This window comes from Aquila chrysaetos, chromosome 12 (genome assembly GCF_900496995.4).
Source record: "Aquila chrysaetos chrysaetos chromosome 12, bAquChr1.4, whole genome shotgun sequence".
Classification (NCBI taxonomy): Eukaryota; Metazoa; Chordata; class Aves; order Accipitriformes; family Accipitridae; genus Aquila; species Aquila chrysaetos.
In genome coordinates, this window is record NC_044015.1 from 4,334,067 (window position 1) to 4,353,006 (window position 18,940).

The following is an 18,940-nucleotide window of genomic DNA, read 5'->3' on the forward strand; positions in this document are numbered from 1 at the left end:
GCTTGTCCAAATAAGTTTGGGGATTCTGTAAACCCCTGGGGGAGTACAGTCCACCTTAACTGCTGTCTCCTATGAGTGTCTGGGTCTTCCCACTCGAAGGCAAAATAATCTCTACATTCCTCCTTTAGAGGGCATGACCAGAATGCATCCTTAAGATCTATTATGCTATACCATTGGTTCTCGGGTCCCAATTGACTCAGCAGGGTGTGTGGGTTTGTCACTACCGGGAACCGGCTGACAGTCCATTGATTTCCCTTAGGTCATGCACCAACCGATAGCTACCATCGGATTTTTTTTACTGGTAAAATCGGGGTATTAAAAGGGGACATGCAGGGTTCGAGTACCCCCTTTCCCAATAGTCTTTTAATCTCAGGTTTTAGTCCCCTTCTCCCTTCATTAGATAAGGGATATTGTTTAACTCTCACTGGAATCTCGGGGTTCTTAATAACCACCTCAAATGGTTCAATCAAGCCATTCCATTGGGGTATCATCTTTTTCCTGTGAGTCGGATCCTGATTATTCCAGTTTGGCCGATTTAAGGGCTATTTTTGATCCGTCGCCGGGCCAGCCTGATGTTGTTGGTCCCACAGTCTCATCCCAGCCCCCCTAATCTTGTCCCTTTCTTCTACGGTAAATAATATGCCCAGGATAGACTGTAATTCATCCCACGTGTACAAATTCAGTCCCAAGAATTGATCCAACCTTTCGGCTACCCCCAGGGGATCATCTAACAGATTCCCCATTTCCTTCTTAAATTTTCTTACATCCCCTGTATTAAGGGGGACTGCCACATACCCCGTTCCCGGTCCCCCCTGTTCATCCTCACCAGGCACCAACATTTCCCGAAGAAGGAACAATCTTTTCTTTCTTCGTATTATTTTATTACGTGCAGACCTTCTGGGAGGGGGTGCCGGGGCTGAGGAATTAGGTTCCGAATCTGACCCCCCCTGGGCCTGGGCTATTTCCTGGCCTTGGAGTGGGTCCTGAGGAGGAGGGGTCTGAGGGGCATAGGGAGGGGGCCAAAGGGGGTCCTCATCATCTTTTCGAGGTTTATCTGGTCTGTTTTCTCTTAAGGCAAAGAGGAATGACATTTCCCAGGATTGGGAAATCCATAAGGCAGCATATTCACTTTCCTCTGGGCTGGCTGGTGGTCTCTTATTGTTTACCCATATATTTAATTGTTGACACACCCAATCCTCAGAGGACCCGAACACAGGCGAGAGTATATGAGGATTGTTGAGAGGTTTTCCACCCCAAATCTCAATACAATAACTAATCATCTTTTTCCTTAGACCTATCCTTTCTCCTTGGTGAACTGTCTCAATATCTTAACATCAGGCTTAGGGGACTGTCCGGGGGTATGTCTGGTAACTTATTTCCCTTCCCCATCCCCATGGGTCCAGAGGGCTTGCTTTTCCTCTGTCCCATCTTCCGAGGTGCCCTTATCCACACACACACTCACTTCCCCTCGGCCGTGACTCGCTCCCTCGCGGGCTACGAGAACTGCACTACTGGAGGGTCCGCACTCGCGTGATCTCAGAGAGACCTCTCACACAATCGCACCTCGGGATAACCACCCCAACCAAACGGCTCACGCTTTATATACTCACCCGCTCCCGGGGTCTTCGTTTGGTCTTCGTGCACAAAATTTAAGGGGTCCTGCAGGTTCTTTTGCTCAGTTATCATAATTTAGAGGGGTTCGTGGGTCCAGGGTATGGTGGCGGCACCTCTTCAAGACGGGGCTATCCGGGGATAGGGCGCCTCCCCGCTTGCAAGGGTCCGCACCAAAGAACCTGGATCCGAGTCACGGCACCAAGTTTGTTATAGACGCTCGTGACAAATTGGAGGAGCCAATTTGTATTAAATAAAAGATCGAATTTATTAGCAAGCGATAAAAGAGCAAAACAGCGCTGGGCGGCCGGGGAGACAGTGCTCCGCCACAAGCTCGCACCCAAACAGGGGAAGAGCCTCTTTATTTATACAGTCTTTTTAGTCCCTGATACGTGACGGCTGGCTGGTATCTTCGGTATCTTGTGCCATCAGGTGTTAAGTGGTCGTAATTTGCCTTCTGGTGGTTGTTGGGATGAAGGCCGAAGTTTTCCTCAGCTGTTCTTTAGGTGGCTCAAGTCCCATTCATGCTCTGTAAACGTCTCTCTACATATGCTAATCATCGGTACTCATGGTCTTAGATAAGTGAAGAATATCCCTACCTCCACATGCGATTTCATGAACAAAGTTAACCCGTTCATTACAGGACTCAGCCTCCCCTCCCAAGACCCCCCCCCCCATCCCAGCCCCAGCTGTCCCTCTGTCCTGGGGGGGGGGGGTGTCAGAGCAGAGAGGGACCCCCAAATCCCAAAGCCGGTGCAACCGATGACGGCGGTTTCCACCCCATGCGTTGACCCTGGTCCCCCACAGATGAGACTCCCCCCTTGCCCTGCAAATCGTGGGGGTCCCAGCAGCCCTCTGACCACCATCAAAAAAAGCTGCTACAGCTCGGTGGGCTTTGGCTGAGCGGTCCTCGCGGCTTTTCCTATAAGAAATCAGGGAACGGCGATGGCACTCCGATCCTGCTGCGCCCCGTTGCCCTGCTTTGCCTCGCCGCTGCTCCGGCAGCTCCTGGCCGGCGGTGCTGAGCGGTCCGGAGTCACGCCGGGATGTGGAGACGCGTCAGCCAGGTTCCTGGGGGAGTTGGTTTCTGTATTCAGCTTCTTCTGGAGGATTCAAGGTGGGGGGGAATGGGGCTGCCTCCGACGTGTGTCTGCCCACGTCTCCACATGGGGACACGTGAGTGCAGGGCTCTTGTCACGGGGCCAGTGGGAGCCATGGGCTGGCACCAGGGTGAAATACAAACTCCAGGCTCAATTTCTGAGTCAGACTGAGATTTGCTGAGTCTGATTATTTACGATAATTATTAACAATAATCCTATTTATACCCCAGAATCACCGGAGCAGTTCCACTCCCAGGGTACGAATAAGCAGCAAAGAGCCAGTCCTCGCTGCAGGGAGGCCACATCTAAAGCAGCCGCGGGATTCAGTGGTTGGCACCGGCACAGCCTGGCTGCCAGCACAGGCCAGGGGGGCTCGTGAGGCAGCACCCGTGAGATGCCAACGTTGGCGGAGAGCCGCCGCAGAGCCACCACCGGCCCCTTCGGCACTGCCTCGGCGGAGGTGGGGGTGGGAGGATGGCGATTCCCTCCTTGCCTCCGGCCATTGCGCCCGGTTCAGATCTTCTGCACGTAGTTCCCAGGGAAAAGTCCTTCCTTGCCGTGTAGCCGGCCTTTCCACCAGCCGGAGATATCTGGGAAGGGAGGAAAAAAGAAGAGCCGGGTCAGGCGTGGTGCTGCCACAGGGCACAGTGGGGAGAAGCTGGGTAGGGCAGGAGTCCGGCGGTACCTTCCAGCAGGATGTCGATGATATCCCCCACGTTGAAGCTGAGCTCATCCACGTCCTGCCCGACGTACTGGTAGAGCGCCTGGCAGCGCGGCACGGCCGCCTTGGGCTGCGGCTTGGGACGCCTAGCCGGGGGCGGCCGCTGGCTCAGGCTTCGCCGGCGCTGCATGCTGCGGGGCCGGGAGAAACGGCGTTCGCACCGGGGAGGGCGGGAAGGCGCGGGATGCGCTGCACCCTCCTTCCCATCCTGCTCTCCCCCACCAACGGGATGCTCCGTGCATGCAGCGTGGGTAGGTCTTCCCAGTGCGGGGACTGGGAGAACTGGGGTGTGCAAGAGCCTGGGAGATGTCCTGCCAGCAAAGCTAGATTGCCCGGACCTGGTTGGGCTGCTGCTTTGTTGGGCATTCAAGCTGCTCAGAGGGGAAAGAGCATCTCCCGGGGCTGGCAGCAGTGGGAGGGGAGGATGGGGCAGGGAGGGGGACACCGGCACCGGTACAGGACCTACCCAGCCACCCCCTGGTCAGGCACATTGAGGAAATCCATGTTGTGCTCGGACGGGGGTCGCGTCTTTGTCTGGCGGCTGGCGTTTCGGGTGGGAAGCGCCGCGGCCGGTGGCCCCCGCGCCTGCTTCTGGGGTGTCGTGTAGGTGTCCCGCTGAGCCCGGCTGTTGCTGCGCGGGAACTGGGGTGCCCCGTTCCTGCAGGCTCCTGGAAGATCCCGCCCCGGGATGGTGCATTACAGGGGACCCATGCTCAGCCTGCACCCCCCCAGGAGTGCAGCACTGGCTGGATGCAGGCTGGGGTCTCCCCTCCCCGGCACCCCCCCTTGGCACTGCCCTTCTCACCTCTGGGTGCTGGCGGGGCGCTTCGGGAGGGTGCTGGATACCGGCTGCCACCTCTGCTCTGCGTCGCTCCCTTCCTCGTGGGCTCTAGGGGGGACACGAGCCCCCCGTTAGGTGATGGTCTTCAGAGCCAGCTGGAGGGGGGGGCTGTCCCCGCAGTTTGTACCCAGCTGCCCTTTTCCCCGAAACACCCTGTGCTGCCCCATCACCCAAGCAGAAGCAGGTCTCTCCTGGGTGAAAGGAAACCCCGCAGGACCGGGGCACACGCTGGCTCACCCCAATGTTCCCAAGCCTCCAGCTGTGCCCTGAGGCCCCGGCGCTCCTGTCCCCCCTCCCCGCCGCCCCCCCGGGCACCCCGGCACTCACTGGCATTCCTGGGAAGCCCATCCCCAATGGTGACCGTAAGGGTTTTGCCTCCGGCTTTGAGGGTGGCCACGTCGCCCTGTCCTCTGACAAAGGTGACGTTGCGGGTGCCGCCACCGCCCCAGCCCTCCTTCTTCACCCGAAACTGTAGTCTAGGGGAGAGAGAGGCCGTGAGGCCACAGCGACAGGACTCTGTCCTCCTTTGTCACCTCTCCCAGCCTCCATCCTTACGTGTCCTTGAAGGAGAGGCACAGCTTGGTGTGGGTGAGCTCCTCGTAGCGTTTGCACAGCAGGCTGATCAGCTCCGTCTTGAAGATGGACTCCAAGAAATTGTCGGCATCGTTCTCGTGGAGGATGAAGAAATCATCCTGCCTGGTGCTGGAGGAGCAACCCCGGTGCGGGGCCATCAGCGGGGCGGGGGGGCAAGGCTGGTGCCAGCCAGCGATGGCGGGTAGCTGACACCCCCGTTGGGCCTGGATCCACCCCGAGGAAATTTGGAGGGCAATTTAGCTGGAAATCTCCCTGGCTTCCAAAGCCCCATCTGCAAAGAACTCTGCGAGGAGCCTCCTCCCCACGGCCCGATGCCCGCCTGCCTCCACGGGCGAGGGGCTGGGGCCCGGCCGGTGGCACCAGAGGACGAAGAGGCTGGTGGAGCTGATGGGAGAAGCCTGACTGCGTGGACCCCCCCCCCCCGTGCGGAGCCCGTGCTAAGGGACGCACCTCAGCGAGACGCCGCTCACCGCCTGGAGCTCAACCTTCTTCTTGAGCACCTCCTTGATCTGCCCCTTCTCAGGACCTTTCTTCACCTTCTCCCGCCCGATCAGGTAGAAGTACTTGGGGGTGAGGATGAAGTCCCGCTTAATGGGCTGGGAAAGGGCAGAAGCAGGGGGTGAGGGGGTGTTTGGAGGGGGGTACAAGCCCCCCCCCCCCCCACACACACACAAGGGCAGCCACCATGAGCCACAGCTTGGTCTGTCCCAAGCCCCTGGCAGGTCCGCATACCTTGAACCTCCGGTCGTACTTAGTGACGGAGTCGGCAAAGTCTATCCGCTCCCGCTTGGCCAGGAATTGGCGCAGCTCCGGCCGCTCCTCCATGCCCAGGTAATCGCCCACGAAATTCCTGTTGATGCTGTTCCTCCTCCTCTCTTTGAAGTTGTAGAGGATGTTGGAGGCTGTGAGGGACCCCGAAGCGATACTGGTCAGACGGGGCTCTGCGCTGGCAGCTCAGCCCTCAGCCCCTGCCAACCTGCCTGGCCAGTGCCTGCCCTCCCAAACTGGCTGTGGGAGCTGTGGGAACTGTCACACGGATCGTGGCAACAAGGAGTGGGGTTCGTTTTATGCCATGGGAGGAATCCAAGCTGCTTGAGCTTGGCTGGCTTTGAAACCCATTAATTGCCTTCAAAAAACCTTGTCCTGTGGGACGGAGGGAGGGAGGCAGCTGCTTTCTGGGTTTTCCTCGTTTTTTCACTGCACGCTTGGGAGGGTGGGAAAACACCCGTGATGGGGTCAGGCAGTGACCACTGGCCTTTCCCATCCCTCTGCAAATGCTGACTCCCAGCTATTCCTCTCCATCCCTTTGCAGGCAATGAAATGCAGAGCGAGGCAGTGCAAGGATCTGGTTTCTGTCCTCCCAGGGCTGGAAATAGGAGCAATAAATCCATGTCCTCCTTTAAGATATAGGAAAAGACCCCAGGCGCCTCATGGTCCGGTCCATCCTCACCCCCCATCCTTGTTAGTGCCACAATTACGAGCCAGGCTGCCGCTTTCCTGCCGCTCTGGCAGCTGGGCTGTCCCCAGCAAAGGGCACCCTAAAAGGGGTGCTGGGGTGCTGGTGTCCCCATCCTTGCCTGGCCTTACCCTCCTCTCGCATCTGCTCATACTTCCTTATGGCAATGTGCCGGCGCCAGGCCTTCTGGATCACCCGGGCGAAGCCGTCGAATTTCCGCTCCCGCATCTCTTCGAGAAGGAAGAGCTGGGACGGACACGGGGTGCTGAGCACGGCCGGCCAGGGGCCACCAAGCCCCAGCTGCGTTGCTTCTCCTGCACATCGGCACCCCAAACCCTCCCCAGCGTTGCCCAAAGCGATGCTCAGCTGCGTGCAGTGTCCCCCGGGGATGCAGGGATATGGGGCGAGGAGCAGAGCCGGATCACCTACCGATTCGGGGTTCTTGACAAACACCTTGCTCCGACCCATCTGGTACTGGTCTGGGTCCATGTTGACGGAGCGCAGCAAGTGCTGCACCCCTTGCCGCTCGTCCCCGCGCCAGGACGGCCACGTCTCGGGGGTGAGGATGGCATAGCTGTGGGGAGAGGGGATGTGAGTCACGGCCAGGCTGCGGGAACCTGCCATTCCCCATCCCGGTGGTCACTCACCGTTGCAGGAATTTGTGGAAGAGGCGGCGGTAGGCGAAACCTGCCCGGCGCACCCGGATGTTTTCCTTCAGCCCCAGGTACTCGACTTGGTGCTTCACCCTGTGGAGCCGGGAGGGACACGCTCGGCGTGGGATGGCAGGTCGGTGGGGGACCTGCTTGGGCCCTTCAGCCGCTGCTTTGCACAGGGATGCCTATGGCTGTGCGTGTGTGAGAGCTTCTTTGGGCTCAGACGGAGCCTCTGGGTGATGCACGTAGAGGGGCACGTGTCCCCCCGCACGCTCCTCAGCACCCACCTTGTGCTCCCCTGGGTCTGCGGGCAGCACAAAGGGACCGGCCCGGGGGTGCAGTTTTTGGAGGAAGGCCAGTCCTGGCCACATCTCCACGGTTGGGTCCCATTCCCCGGGGCTCCGTGGGCTCCCTGATACATCACGAGGGGCCTCTGTTACCTGCTCTCCTCCCAGTCCCGGGGTTTCTTGGTCTCGTTGGGCTTGATGCAGCGGATGTAGTGTGGCGTGCACTTCATTAGCGTGTTCACCAGGTCGTTGGCCTGTTTCTGTTGCAAGGATTGACCTCTGTAGCATTAAAGGCATTGGTGGGAGCCCATCACCCTGCTGCTGCCCCAGAGGCAGCTACTGTCCTGCAGCCTCCAGGACGTACCTTGATTTTGGAGCCTGCGGTGGTCGGTCTTCCCTTTTTGTCAGAATCAAGCTTTTCTGGGAAAAGCATCCGGATGAAACCGCTGAAAGGCAGGTGACAGTCCCCAGGTGAGAGCTGCCAGGGTCCCCAAGCTCAGCACGTGCTGAGCTGAAACTAGCTCCAGCTCTGCTTTCTGCTGCTTGGAAATCCTGCACCGTGGCTGAGCCCGTCCCCCCCCGCAACTACCCCCAGGCTGAGCAGGATTGGTGCTGGTGGATGAGCACCCCTCCACCCAGCCCCGCAGCCCCTGGGTGCCACTGCGCTCGACGGGGGGATGCCGCCGGTGCCCGCAGGGTGATGCAGGATGCTGAGCACCCTGAGCTGTGGCTCTGGCAGAGGCAGGACCAGCAAAGCTTTATGGTCTGGATGTTGAGGATGCTGCCCTCTGCCCCAGTCCTTTTGGGGTGGCTTCTGGGACCGCAGCGCTGCCAGGACTCACTATTCACTGCTCTGCATAAGCTCGATCAAGTCGGTGAAGAGCACATCCCGGTTGCGCTCACAGAAGCCGTTCACGTCATAGGAGACCTGGGAACAAGGAGGGGAGCTCAGCCCCATGCCGCTGTGGCCAGGGCCGTGGAGTGTGGAATGTGGGGTGTGGGATGTGGGGCGTGGGGTGCCGTACCTTGCCTGCGTAGTGGTGGATGACGAAGCCTGAGCTCCAGCTGTTGAAGTGCTCGTGGGTGCCCACGGCTGCCTGCAGCTTCTGCAGCAGGGTCTGGTCCGCCCCCTCGCCGGTGGCGTGCATGGTGGCACAGACGTCGTCCAGGACGCTCATGATCCCGGGGGGGTTCTGGGAGAGGGAAAGTGAAGCCATGGGTGTCCACAGCCATGGCTGTAGGCAGGGCCCAATCCTGCAACTGGCTGTGCTCAAGTGCCCCACACTGGTCAAAGCTGCTTCATGCTGAACTGCAGCTTAGATGAAGGATGCAGAGTTGCTGCTCTCCCAAGGATGCTCCCTGGCAGGACCGGCTTCTGCCACCCATCCTTGACAGCACCCAGCCCATCCAGCACCCCTCTCTCTGGGTGCCTCGGCTCCCTGAGAAAGCCTCCCCCGGAGGAGGGGACCCCACTCACCAGCTTGTTCTCTATCAGGTCACACACCACCTTGTTGTTGAAATACTGGATCTGGGTCCACTTGATCCCCTCCTGCACGTATTCCTCCTGGGGAAGCACAGGGAGAGTTAGGTGGGCCCCTGACCCATGGCATATGCTGCAGCCCCCCCTGCTCCAGCCATGGTGCTAGGACCGGCTGGCGGCAGGGGTGCGCAGGGTGCAGGAATCGGGGCGCTGGTGGAGCCCCGCAGCCCAGCCCCCCCCACCTGCTCTGCCTTCAGGGTCAGCTCTATGAAGATTTGCTGCAGCTTCTCGTTCACAAAGTTAATGCAGAATTGCTCAAAGCCATTTTTCTGCAAAAGGACAAAAGATGAAAGAGAAGATGGGATTGAGTTGGCTTCTGCTACTCTCACCGCGTTGGGGGGACCCCAAACAGCAGATAACAGCCCCCTGCTCCAGCCGCTCTCCTTGCTGTGGGAGCAGGGAAGGACATTGCCCAGCTGGGCTCCTACAGCAAAGCAACACATACCTGGAATATTTCGAAGCCATAGATGTCCAGCACCCCGATGCTGTACTCCTCATATGGCTTCTGCATAGCCCGGTTGATAGACTGCAGGGAGAGACGGGATGAGCCACCTTCATCAGGGCCATAGGGCAGTGGGGCTGGCTGAACGCAGGAGCGGATGGCGAGCATCCCCTCTGCGCCGCAGCCACGCTTGGCCCAGCCTGCCAGGACCACACACCTCCACGAGAAAGTCGAAGATGCGCGCGTAGAGCCCCTTGGCCAGGGCATCCCGGGTGTAAGCCGCCTGTTCCACGTTGAGGGTGACGGTGATGGACTCGGAGCGGCCGCCCCACTTGCTGTCCATTTTCCTGCTGGTGACCTTCTCGTTGAGGCGGTCCTGGTCGATCCCCAGCAGGTAGGCAGGGAAGGCCAGGGCTGGGCAGAGTTGGGGAGGGCAGTCAGGGCTGCCTGCTCCCTGTACACCCCTGGCACGCTGCCCGCAGGCGCTGCTGGACCCCCCCAGACCCATCCGAGTGCAAAGGACAGCAGCGGTGCAGCGACCGGGGATGTGGGACGTGGTCCTCCCTCTGCTAAATCACAGCAAGGGACTCCTGGCATCTGTCCCCTCGCTAATTAAGCGCTGGTTGTGCCGTTTGCTTGCTGCCTCAGTTTCCCCATGTCTAACGTGGGGAAGATGCTGACACTGCCTCTCTCCTCTGCCAGGGGATTTGTGCTATAAAGAGTCCGCAATTCATTGCCAAGGGTCTCTGCAAGCGTCCCCACTTGCCCCCCCCCCCGGAGCAGGGGAAGTTAGCTACTCACAGTCAGCATTTTCCACTCGAGCATAGTTGCCTTCCTCCCGAAAGCTGATGTTTCCCAGGTGGAGGATCCCAGCCACGATCTGCAGCACCAGCTGCTGCTCCTCACCCCGGATGCCGACGACCTGCATGGCGTTCTGGGGGTGGGGGGAGCCCGTCAGCCCCTGCCCGGCCGCAGCTGGCTTTGGGGACTCCCCCTCCCAGGCACTCACCATGGTCTCATGAAAGTCACTGCGGTCGTCCGTGCCCTCCACCTGGTACGTGTCCGACTGGTTTAGGTAGTAGTAATAATCCGGGCTCATGATGCCCAGGTTCTGCCGCTGCTCCTGGGACGCCCCTTCGATGAGCTGGGAGAGAAATGGGAGCTGAGGTTACCCGGCCCCTGGCCCCCGCAGCAGCCCAGCTGGCTCTGTGCCCCCCATACCTGATAGTAGATGTGGAAATTCCTCTCGCACTCATTCTGGCTCACCACCCGCGACTTCTCCAGCAGAAAGTTGGAGATCTTCCCCCCATCGGGTTCGCCGCCCCGGCTGAACTGGATCTCGAAGTACTTCCCCTGCTCCGGCACAGCTCTCGCTCAGAGCCATGGCCCTGGCCGGCGCGACTCCTCAATCCCCCCAGCCCCGGCTCCTCTCCCACTCCTCCCACCGCACTAGGCGCATTGCTGGGACATATCCTGGCTGTGGCGCTGACCCTCTGCACCCACCCTGGTGACTTACAAAGCGGCTGGAGTTGTTGTTCCGGACGGTTTTGGCATTTCCGAAGGCTTCCAGCAGCGGGTTGGACTGCAGGATGATGTCCTTCACATGCTGGGGGCAGAGGAGGGAGAGGGCTGAGCAGGGGGGTTGCACGCCTGCACCCCACTGCAGCAGCCCTGCCTTGGGGCTGGGGACAGACCCAGGGCTTTGCAAGTCCCCAGCCCTGGAGCTGGGGCTGCTCCGTGTGCCATCAGATGGGGGGAGCGAGGGTGGTGGGGAGCGGTTGGGACGTGAAGCGATGTGTGGCTTTAGGGGTGGGGGTTAGACATACCTGTACTTTCTCGCCACCGCCGGACACTTTGGAGATGTAGCCCATGATGTATTTCGCTGCTACTGTTTTCCCGGCCCCGCTTTCTCCACTGTGCAAATGGCAAAGCAGAGGAGACATGAAACGGCCTCACCAGAGTCGCCCATCCTGGGGTGCTTCGGGGTGGGATGCTGGAGCAGGGCTGGGGGGTGACAGCGGGTGACGGGGGCTGTGGCATCCCTCCTGCTGCGTAATCTGAGCGTGTGGCAGCACTAGTGCCAGGGACGGGGCTGCCCGGGTGCTCTGGGGGTGCTCTGGGATATAAGCAGGGCTGGAGCAAGGCTGGGTGAGGAGCTGCTCCAGGAGATGTTGGATTTCTTATTGCTGGATTTTGGAGGGGAGGAGGGACACTTGGGAGCCTCAAGGGGAAGTCTCTGGCCTTGCCCCACATCCTGACCATTTCCCTTGCAACACTCAGCCGGAAAGGTGAATTGCACAAGGCTCGGTCCCTGCCTGGGACAACCTGGTCACAGCCCCGGCTGGTGCTCATGGCCCAGGACGTTGGGGTCCCTCCAGGCATCCCCACGTGCTGGGTCCCCCAGGACACACCACTGGGCTTCAGCCACCTCTTGCTGCTGCCCAGCTGCTGTGTTTAGCCGGGATGCCCCCAGGGTGTGGGGAGAAACGGTGATGGGGGCAGCCGGCCCCGGAGTGGTGGCACAGGGTCCCCAGTTGCGCCCCGTATACCCCCTACCTGATGATGACGCACTGGTTCTCCCCGTCGATCAGCATATTGCGGTACATGTTGTCGGTCAGGGCGTAGATATGGGGGGGATTTTCGTACTGAGCCTAAACGGGGGACAAGGACAGCAGCGCTGAGCGCAGAACAGCCATCAGCTCCCTGCCCTGAGTCCCCTCCCCAAATCCCCTTAACTCTGCCCATGCATTACACAAGGCAGTGGCACACAGCAGGAATGGGAAATTAGTCTCTTGCCACAAACATGAGCTAATCAGCAGCATGTCAGATGTTTTTTCGACTCTCCCCTCCTCTTTGGGAAGCTCGTTGTGGCAGAGCTAGTCACTCAGGCTGGATTTTACCATGTTTGGGTTGCTCTGGTGTGTATTTATGAGCTGAATTTCCCAGGAATGTGGATTTGCTCCTAAGTCTCATTACTGACTCTCCATCAATGTGTTTGGGAGTACTGACCCCTGCAGCACCCAAAGGGCTGGGGAGGATGGGGACACTCATGGGACAACCTTCAGGTGTTTTGCACCAAATTAAACCAAAAGAACCCTTGGCCAACCCCGCCAACTGGCACGCAGCAGCCTCACCGCCCCCTGGTACAGCTCGATCTCCCGGTCGGTGAAGTACGGCATCTGCTTGAAGGGGTTGACGGAGATGAGCACCGGCCCAATGTAGGTCTGAGTGGCAGGTTAAGGTCTGTGTGTCCTTTCTTGTGTCCCCCCTTCCCGCTGTCCCTTCCTGCCCTGGAGGCAGTGTCAGTGAGAGCAATGGCAGGAAGGTGGTTGGGGAGGGTCCCTGCCTCATCCTGGAAGCTGCACCAGGAATACCACGAGGGTTTTCAGCTCGGGTGCAGGCAGAGCTGCTGCCATGACTTGGTGCTCTCCTGGCCATGGGGCCCCAGTGTTTCGCTCCCTCGGCCCCCAGGTGTCCTCCACAGAGTGATCAGTGCAGCAAGAGTATCCCCTCAGCTCCCTGGCCTCTGGCTGAGGATCGGCCCCAAAAGCGGCATTTCCAGCATCCCACATCCTCCTGGAATTCACCCTCTGCTCAGCCGCTCATGCTCCATCTGTGGCTTTTGCAGCAGGAGATCGTCTCCATTTTACGACAAGGGAAACTGAGGCACGGAGAGGAAAGAAACTGCCAGCTTCTGCCTTTCCCTGGCCACCCAGCCACTCTGCCCTCCCTCGGCCCCTGCCTGCAGCATCCCCCAGTCACCCAGGTGTGGGCAGGGGAATGGAAAAGCAGGGAATTGTGCCTGGAAATGATGCAGCAGCAAGATGGGGACGAGCCCCCAGCACCCCGGGGCAGGTGCTGGGGAGATGGAGGTCGGGGACAGAGCAGTGCCAGTGGGGTTACCCTGAGCCCTTGATGTCCTATTTTTGGCCCACCTGACAGTGCAGTGGGGAAAGAGCAGCCGAAGGGCAGGAAGAGGGGCTTTTCTGGGAAATGCAGAAGCGCGGGGCGTTGAGTCATGGCTAGACGGGAGCCCTGCGCGGCAGCACAAAAAAAGGAAGAAAGAGGCTGCGTGGGGTATTTTTTTCCTCCAAAAAAAAAAAAAAAAAAAAAAAAAAGCCAACCCCAAACCCAACCCCTAAACACATTTAAAGCCCCAGGGCTGCCCAAAGAGCGGGGAGGATGGCTGCGTCACCGATGGCCCGGGACAGAGCATCGCCTTGTAAGGACAGAGCCGCATCTTCAAGGAAACCACAGCCACTTGCAGAAGCGTGAGCAAGCGGCTCAGCCCCGTGCTCAGCCCCACTGCCACCCGAGCCCCTGCCGTGCCCTGCTCCGCACGACAGGGATTTTGTCGTCTTCCCCATCAGAGCCGGCCACACACCAGAGTTGGGGTGCAGGCGAAGCGTGTGCAATGGTGCCGGGTGCTGAGCCGGCCACATCCCCAGGAACATGTGGGGCGAGCAAGGCAAGGGCTCAGCACCTCAAATCGTGGGGGTGGGGATATCCCCCCCATCTGCACTGCAGAGCCTGAGAGCCGCTGAGCCTCGTGCACGGCGCTCAGCAGGGTCAACCCTGTGATGGGAGCCAGCAACTGCAAAAGCCTCTGGGCTGGGGGATGGCGCAGCGGGGGCAACACTGGGCAGAGTGGGAGCTTTGCACCCTGTGCTGGCTTGATGGTGTCCCATGTGGCCTGACACCAGTGGAAAGTGATGGGTGGAACCTCATCCCCATGTCTGCAGGGATGCTCCTGCTCCATCCAGGGTTTGCTTGGATTTGCTGTGGGTGCAGAGCTGCTAGGGCATGCTGTGGGCATCGGGGGGGTTGGGTGACAGCAACAGGGGACGATGGCCACTAGTGCCACTGGGGTCTGGCCCCCTTGGCACAGGCAGGTGGGTCTCCAGTGTGCAGGAGCAGTGGGAAACAGCAGATGAGGGGCTTTGCTCAGTGCTCTTTGCCTAGGGCTTTGTGGCCACAAAAGAAAGACCAAAGTGGGTCCCAGGGCACGGCAGGATGGGGGTCACGGTTGTGGTATCTCTGTCGAGTGCAGCTCAGCTTGGGAATGGTGGCATTCCACCAGCCGATCCCAATCTTGTCCCACCACAGTGTGAGGACGGGATACTCTGCAAGCATTGGGGCAGCCCCAGTTTGGCCCACGCCCTGGCAAAGCCTTGGAGCACAGCCCTGTCGCTCCCTGGCCCTGTCCCGCTCCCCCGGGAAGGATACAAAGATGTAATCGTCCATAAATCGCTTCTTGAGGTTCTCCACGATGGCCTCCTCGGAGATCCTGGAGAGCAGGACCATGTCGTCCACGCCGCTCTGCTTGACATTGTGGCTCTGCCAGTGGAAGCGCTCCTTGCTGCCCTGCGGGGAGAGGGCCACAGTGACTGCACCGGGGCCACCACCGATGGGAAAGGGGCTCCAGGGCTGGATCTGGCCCCAGCTCCCCCTGAGCTGCTGGTAGCTATAACTGGCCTCTGCTCCAGCCGTGGCTCCAAAAAAGGGTGCAAAGAGGGGTGTTTTGGCCACGCTGGGAACTTGCAAAGCTCAAAATCCCAGCGCTGCTGCCCCTGGGCTTGCCCCATTCCTCTGGCTGGATCCTGCCTCACTGCAGGTCTGGCACCCTGGAGAGGAGCAGACCTGGCACTGACAGCCTGCAGGCACATTTGTAACATCACCCCTGCTTGCTATGGCGGTAACGAAGGACTAACGAAGCAACTGCTGTGCAGGCTCTGCTTATGAGTCAAAGGGGCAGCAAAAATAACCCAGGGGAAGGGCAAAAATCGCAGCTGGTGGGGGCATCCCCGGTACTGCACATCCTCCGCACCCCACATCCCCTTTGCACCAGGGCAGAGGTGCGACTGTGTCCCCATCACCTTTTCCTCCCTGCCCAGGGAGATGCCATCACCCGCTTTCCAGCCGTCCCCCAACTCACCCGGCTCTGTCCTCCGGGGGCCGTGGGGCAGCAGGAAAACTGTGGGCTATGATTTAAGCCATTGTGGGGCTAAACACAGCCTTGGGCTGGGAGGGGAGAGTAAGATTTCACTGTGCCCAAAGAAAACTACTCAAAGGCTCCTTGTCTTTGATGCTGCAGAGGAAACTTGCTGAGCACAGCCGCGGTGCCCGTGCGGTCGCTGGTGTGGTGCCCAGGAGGGGACACCTCATCTGGACCTGCCAGCGGCTCCTCTGTGCCTGTCCCGCAGCCCCCGCGGTTCCGCTTTCACCCCAGTGCTCCCAGCACCGATTTCACTTCTCCTCTCCCCATCACCCCCGGCCTCTTACTCTTTCCATTTCCCTTTTCTTCTCTTCCCCTTTTGCTTCATTTTCCTGCTGGCTCTCAAGATTTGAGGCCTCCAGACCCCCATGCCTTTGCACCCTCCTGTCGACCCCTGATTTTCGCAGGCTGCCTGCAGCCCCCCTGCACCCACCCTCAGATGCTCGGCACAACCCGGCACCATCGCGATGGGGGACGGAGGGACCGTCATGAAGCGTGGAGGAGCTCAGCAGCATTGTGCTGCTCCCCCTGACCGCCTCCATCGCCGCTGGGCTGCTGGGCTTTGCAACCCAAAATACCATCTGTGCCCTCTCAAACCCCAAGTACAGCTCACGCTCCTGTAGCTGGTGGAGGGGCTTTTGGCTTCATTGTCCCACCACCTTCCCTTGGGATGCATGGACTTGGGTCAGCTCAGGGGGTCCAGAGGGGATCAGGGCTGCTCACGCAGCCTGAAACCACACGGCGAGCTTCTCCTCTTCCTCCTGTTTGTTGTTTATGGGCCTTTTTCTTGCCTTCCCCTCCTCTTCCTCCCCTCCATCCTAATAAGCCACTAGAAAAGCCACCCAGAAAAATGCAGGAGGGCTCAGTCATCCACTCCAGGTCACCGTGCTGTCACCCAGGGTGCTGTCAGTGACCCCAGGAGCTGCCCAGCTTCAACCCAACCTGGCCAAAACCTTGTGCTTCAGGTGGAGAGGAATGGGTTGGGAGGAGCATGTGGGGAGTCCGATACCTTGGTTCCCCATCCCCTGCCTGCATTGCCCTGAGCCCTCTGGCACAGGCACCCTGGCCTCATGTGGCTGGTTATGGCACCAAATTAAGGCAAATATAGGCATTTCCTGTATTGCAAGCTTGGTGCTTTTGAGCTGACAACCGAGTTTCTCCTTCAGTCAAATGACTGCTCAGAGCTGTCAGTGGCAAGTGCTTGCCCTTGCAACACCTCCTCTTCCTCCGGGCGCAGGTTAGGTGCTTTCCTGGCTCAGCCGGGGCACCTGATGCAGCACAGCTGCAGGGAAAACACCAGCTCACTTTAAACGAAGGTTTTGTCCCAGATATCTGCAAGGCCGTGGGTGTTTCCGCCCTGTTTCTGGGAGCACAAAGTCTGCCTGGCTTTCCTCAGCACATCCCGAGAGGCGGCATGGGGGGGTTCGCAGGGCCAGGGCTCACTAAGCTTGGTAAAAGTCTTGTGGGGAGGATGAAGAGGAATGATGCTCCCTCAAAACTGTAGCATTGCCCAAACTCAGCATCCAGCGAGACCTCATGGGGTGGCGGCTGCAGGCGGCATCCTTGTGGGGAGCGGGGGCACAAACTGAATTTGTTTTCAGAGGTTTGGAGCAGCAGTTCCTCAGTCCCATCCTCTGTCCCAGGCCAAAGCGAGTGATGAGCCAGAAAGCAGCGACTCGACAGCCTCCACCATGGGGGTCCCCAGGGAAGGGGACTGATGAGCGGCCTGGACCAAACACCATCCGTGAAGCCATTTCATCCTCAAGCCGAGTGGCGAGCAGCTTTCGGCAGCCCTTGGTCTGGGCTTCCAGGTGCAGTTTGCAGCCGCTTTGCACAAGGGACTTCGCTCCGACGGTGGTCCCATGCATGAGGGGTGCATTCATGGGGACCCCTAGGAACACCCCAGCCAAGGGCTGCGGGATGGGGACTGTCACCATCGCAGCCACCGCCTGTGCCCGGGGCTGTGGATGCACCCGGTGCTCACGATAGAATCGCTGAGGCAGGGAGTGGAGTAGCCCTGCAGCAGCAATTGCAAAACATCATCTGTTTTTCTTCAAAGCTCAGGTCTGAACCATCAAAAAAAACGTGCATGCCCCGAGTGGGGAGCGGACACAGCCCAGGGTGGCACCTTTTTTCTCGAGATAGGGCAAGCCCAGATGCAGCCAACACCTTAAAACCACCGGAAGCCTTGAGAAGAGCGGTGCGGGGTGTTGCATTGCTGTCACAACCCTGCAAGGTCCCAGGCACGGGCAGGGTTTGGGGATGGGGCATTTCCCCCAGTGTTTTGGGGATGGGAGCTGGCCCCAGACGCTGGGCCCCGGCAGGGTTCAGGGTCGTGGCTGCACAGCCCTTCGCGAAGCCACAAAGCTTCTTCAGGTCTTGGGTGGCGGTGTGGAGGGGACAGTGTTTGCATCTTGTGGGGGACAGCATCTGAGCAGTTTCTCAGAGGTGGCAACCGCAACTATGGGTGGGAGAAGGCTCTGTTTCAGCCTGGCCACTGTCCCCTTCCTCGCTGGGTTGAAAAATCTGGGGACAGCATCACTCCAAGACACGGAGGGAGCAGAGCTGTGGGCTGAAGGACATGGCTGCAGCCCCACCGTGCAGACCCTTACTCCATGCCTGAGCATCTCCCTAATTTTGAGAGCTTTCGCCTTTCTCTTCTGCCTCCAAATCAACTTCCAGCCCTGGCCACCGCCCTTTCAGCAGCCCCACGTCCTGCCTGCAGCCCGTGTTCCCTGCACGTGCCAGGGTGCAAGGTCCAACCCTGGGCACCAACACCCAGAGGGTCCTTCCCGGCTTGAGCTGGCCTGGAGGGTACAGCTGCCCCCAGCAGCCCCTGCCACCCCACTGCACTCTGCCCGAACACCCTGCTGGCACCATGAGCGCTGAAACCACAAACACTGGTGGGAAGTTGGGCCAAGAGGAACACAAGGGTTCTCCTGTGGGTACCGCACCGGCAACAGCAAAATCAAAACCACTTTGTGTCAGCCCAGCCTCACCATCCTGCTCGGGTCCGTGCTCCTGGGAGCACCGACCCTGCACCCAGCACCCATCCCCAATCCCCGGCTGCTCCCCACCACCGTACCCTGCTCCAGTGCCTCACCCAGCCCCAGCTCTGCTCCCCGTCCCCAAGCCTGGGTAGCACCGTCCTCTCTCCAGCGGGGACATCGGGTGGGCTCCTGCCACCTCCCGGAAAGCAGCAAGGGACCACGACGGGTGCAGGAGAGGACAGGGCTAAGATAGCCCTGAGGTGGCAGGAAGAGAGGGTGACATCCCCAGGGTGCCGAAAGGAGACGGGGTCAGGGGGGGAGGCCAGTGACGGCCCCACTTGCACTCACCATGGTGTCCCTGTGTCTTGCCCCCCGGGGACTTGGCGGATCGGGGCTCTTGTCACCGAGGGCCCAGGGCCATCCTGAAGCACTTTGCTTTTGTGTTTCTGCTGCAACTACAGACTTTTTCCTCCTCCCACTTCCTCATTTTGTGCCGGTTTGCCGGGGGTGGGGAGGATGAGGGTGGCTCTCTGCTGCCGGGGGTGGCCCTGCCCAGGGTGACCCCGTCTCTGCTGCAGACGGGTGCTGCCAGTGTCAGGGGGCACAGATCTGGGTAAGTGGGTGGGTGCTGGGTAGAGTCCAGCAGGGATGCTCAGAGCTTCCACAAAACTTTTCCCTACGCTCCGACGTGACAGCTTGAGGTGCCCGCC

The 18,940-nt window shown here is 59.7% G+C and overlaps 1 protein-coding gene across 5 annotated transcripts; it reads right to left on the reverse strand.

Annotated features, from left to right (window-relative positions):
* Positions 1-2,879: 2,879 nt before the first annotated feature.
* MYO1F (myosin IF) lies at positions 2,880-18,753 on the reverse strand. Of its 5 annotated transcripts, none has more exons than XM_030033286.2 (28): positions 18,579-18,749; positions 14,472-14,609; positions 12,380-12,469; positions 11,802-11,896; positions 11,072-11,159; positions 10,762-10,851; positions 10,467-10,598; positions 10,255-10,389; positions 10,047-10,179; positions 9,463-9,659; positions 9,249-9,329; positions 8,986-9,072; positions 8,741-8,827; positions 8,289-8,456; positions 8,106-8,191; positions 7,628-7,709; positions 7,417-7,523; positions 6,971-7,069; positions 6,753-6,897; positions 6,455-6,569; positions 5,600-5,769; positions 5,318-5,463; positions 4,829-4,975; positions 4,601-4,749; positions 4,238-4,321; positions 3,899-4,100; positions 3,397-3,563; positions 2,880-3,301 (listed from the first exon to the last, which is right to left on the reverse strand). In XM_030033286.2, exons 1-28 carry the CDS (start codon positions 18,579-18,581, stop codon positions 3,225-3,227), a joined length of 3,300 nt encoding a protein of 1,099 aa, XP_029889146.1. In that variant the 5' UTR covers positions 18,582-18,749; the 3' UTR covers positions 2,880-3,224. The 5 variants fall into 5 exon arrangements, with proteins under 5 accessions (XP_029889146.1, XP_040984045.1, XP_040984044.1 ...); XM_041128111.1 differs by having other exon boundaries at positions 3,899-4,115; positions 14,472-14,604; positions 18,579-18,748; XM_041128110.1 differs by having other exon boundaries at positions 3,899-4,115; positions 18,579-18,748.
* Positions 18,754-18,940: the final 187 nt, after the last annotated feature.

Bases quoted from the DNA above. Each gene is read 5' to 3' on its own strand.
- MYO1F (XM_041128110.1), bottom strand. The intron at 4,750-4,828 runs GTAAGGATGGAG...TCTCTCCCCTAG, and splicing joins TGCCTCTCCTTCAAGGACAC to ACTACAGTTTCGGGTGAAGA. The intron at 3,564-3,898 runs GTAGGTCCTGTA...CCGGCCCCGCAG, and splicing joins CCTGACCAGGGGGTGGCTGG to CATGCAGCGCCGGCGAAGCC.